Source organism: Gregarina niphandrodes (assembly GCF_000223845.1).
Source record: "Gregarina niphandrodes unplaced genomic scaffold scaffold00033, whole genome shotgun sequence".
NCBI lineage: Eukaryota > Apicomplexa > Conoidasida > Eugregarinorida > Gregarinidae > Gregarina > Gregarina niphandrodes.
The window spans coordinates 108010-110209 of record NW_011645802.1 but is presented as its reverse complement, the minus strand read 5'-3'; the positions used below and the strand labels follow the sequence as shown (position 1 = coordinate 110209).

Below are 2200 nucleotides of genomic sequence, written 5' to 3'. Positions count from 1 at the left end.
CCTGGGTGCGGAGTTGGTGGGTATGTGGTGGGGTACGCGTAGACGGAGGTGCCTTGTGTGACAGTTTCTTTCGCTTTGCCGTCAGTAGTAATAGTGGTGAGTCGCAGCAATTTGACGGTGAGTTCTGAAGGTAGATAGTTGGGTGCTGTGCAGTATGCTTGTATGGAGAAGTCAGCGGGTGCTGTTAGAGTAGGTGGTTGTTCTTGATTGTATGGTTTGAATGAATCGAATGAGATGGACACGAAGCAGGCAGCATCTTTAGTAACGGGTGTGACCTTTAGCTTGTAGTGTGTCGTGCTATTTTGGTGTAGTTCAGCTTCAATGATAGGTGGTAGACATCGAAGGATGGCCTCAGGTGTTCCACCTTGGTAGAAGAGAGAACGAGTAATCATAGCATTATCAGGACAAGGGAACATATAACCTGGGACACAAAAGGCATCGAGTCCCGTCCAATCTGAATATTCCGGCGGAGGTTTACAATAAGGAGCTAACCTCCTAGCAAGACCTTGGACCATACCAAGCCTCCGTTTCGAACGTTCGACCTCACGAGAAATCACTTGACGTTTCTTACAAACGAAATACAGCGGCTCCAACACGTCCCTTAATTGCAAGACACTTGCCAGCCTCTCACATGTACCAGAATCATTCACAGTCGGCTCTGTTAACAACTCGCGACAACGTAACTAACCTCGCAGAAAACATAACACTTACTAGTGATAACAGTGGCTGGCAATAATTCTGGGTGAACGTTCATGTTGGGAATTGCATACCTGCTGAAGAATCTCAGGAGGTGCAGACTTGGACCCTCCATATCTCATCAGCCGCTTCCGTTCCTCATGGTATACCGTTTGCATATGGTCGTTGGGGAGATTCATGGTTGAAAGTTGTTCCTCTGTTAGAAAGTGCGTTGTGTATAAAATCATAGGACGTTGGAAGTGCGTTTACAGGGTGTGCTGCGTTGATAGGTTGTGTTGCGTTGGGTTCGTGGGGTGTAAGTTTATTGCGTGAGAAACCAAACCCGCAAGTTTTGGCGAGGAAAATGAGTGATGAGGAACAATTGTTAACTCAGGCGAAAAAACGGCGCGAACGTGTGTTGAAGCAATCGAGCTTCCGTATGGAGGCGGTAGGCGGAAGTGACTTGGGGAGTCCGGTACCGGATGCGATGGAGAGTGAAGTGGTATATGATGAAAGAATCTTCAGCGTTCGTAAGGCACGAGTTGAAGCTGCCTGGTTCATTTCTTTGGTCTTTGGAAGCGCTTATTATGGAGTCTATTATGACCGCGTACTCCGGCTAGACCAAAGCGGATTATACATACATCCCATCCTACTATTCGCACTCGGTGAATTCATCAAATACCTTTTTATAGTTATGAAGATGCCACAAACAGACAACTCATATGGTATGGCACTATCAATGTTTTCCGAGGCGTTCAAGCTTAACCCGGTCATGAAGAAACTCATCAACAACGCTCCTGCACTCTGGAATCATTACAAAGTCATAGGCGATATCGCAGGCGACATCTGTCTTGCACTCCTCGTTATCAGGTTCTTTATGCTTGTTGCTAACTACCTCTAAAAATAACACTGTCAACTAAATCGACGCATACAAGACCAAATCCATACAAGACCACGCTATCTCAGCCACCCGTACTAAACTAACTTAAATGCGTGATGAGGGAACTACTAAACACGTAACTTCCAAAGGTCCTTAACCGTCCGGTTTGCCTCTGTAATCGCGTGTGCTGGGCATAATCGCGTGTGCTGGGCACTCGCGTGTGCTGGGCACTCGCGTGTGCTGGACACTCGCGTGTGCTGGACACTCGCGTGTGCTGGACACACGCGTGTGCTGGGCAGCTTCATTGAGTCGCTGGAGATAGTGACGCCATTTCGCTTACCCACTCCGTCCACAGTTTGTTCCGTAACTGGATTTTCAACTGCTCCCTCAGAACATTCGCGTCAGAATTCGAAATCTCAACCGCCTGGCCGTCCGCCCGAGCGACATACTTGCCTTCGAACGGTAATGAATCTATCATAGCATCAATTTGCTGAAAATTAGGAGGAGGATGATACGAAGAGCCGGCTCCTCCGTAAGAGGACATCCCCTCACCACCACCGCCGTCGTCACCGCCTTGGTCGCCGCCGTCGTCACCGCCTTCGTCGCCACCGTCGTCACCGCCTTGGTCACCGCCGTCGTCACCGC

General features: G+C 49.0%; 1 protein-coding gene across 1 annotated transcript; it reads left to right on the top strand.

The window, feature by feature from the left end:
- Positions 1-1039: 1039 nt before the first annotated feature.
- Positions 1040-1576, top strand: GNI_131500 (putative transmembrane protein; the record flags this gene model as incomplete). The annotated part of the gene is made up of 1 exon (XM_011133879.1): positions 1040-1576. One exon carries the CDS (start codon positions 1040-1042, stop codon positions 1574-1576), a length of 537 nt encoding a protein of 178 aa, XP_011132181.1.
- Positions 1577-2200: the final 624 nt, after the last annotated feature.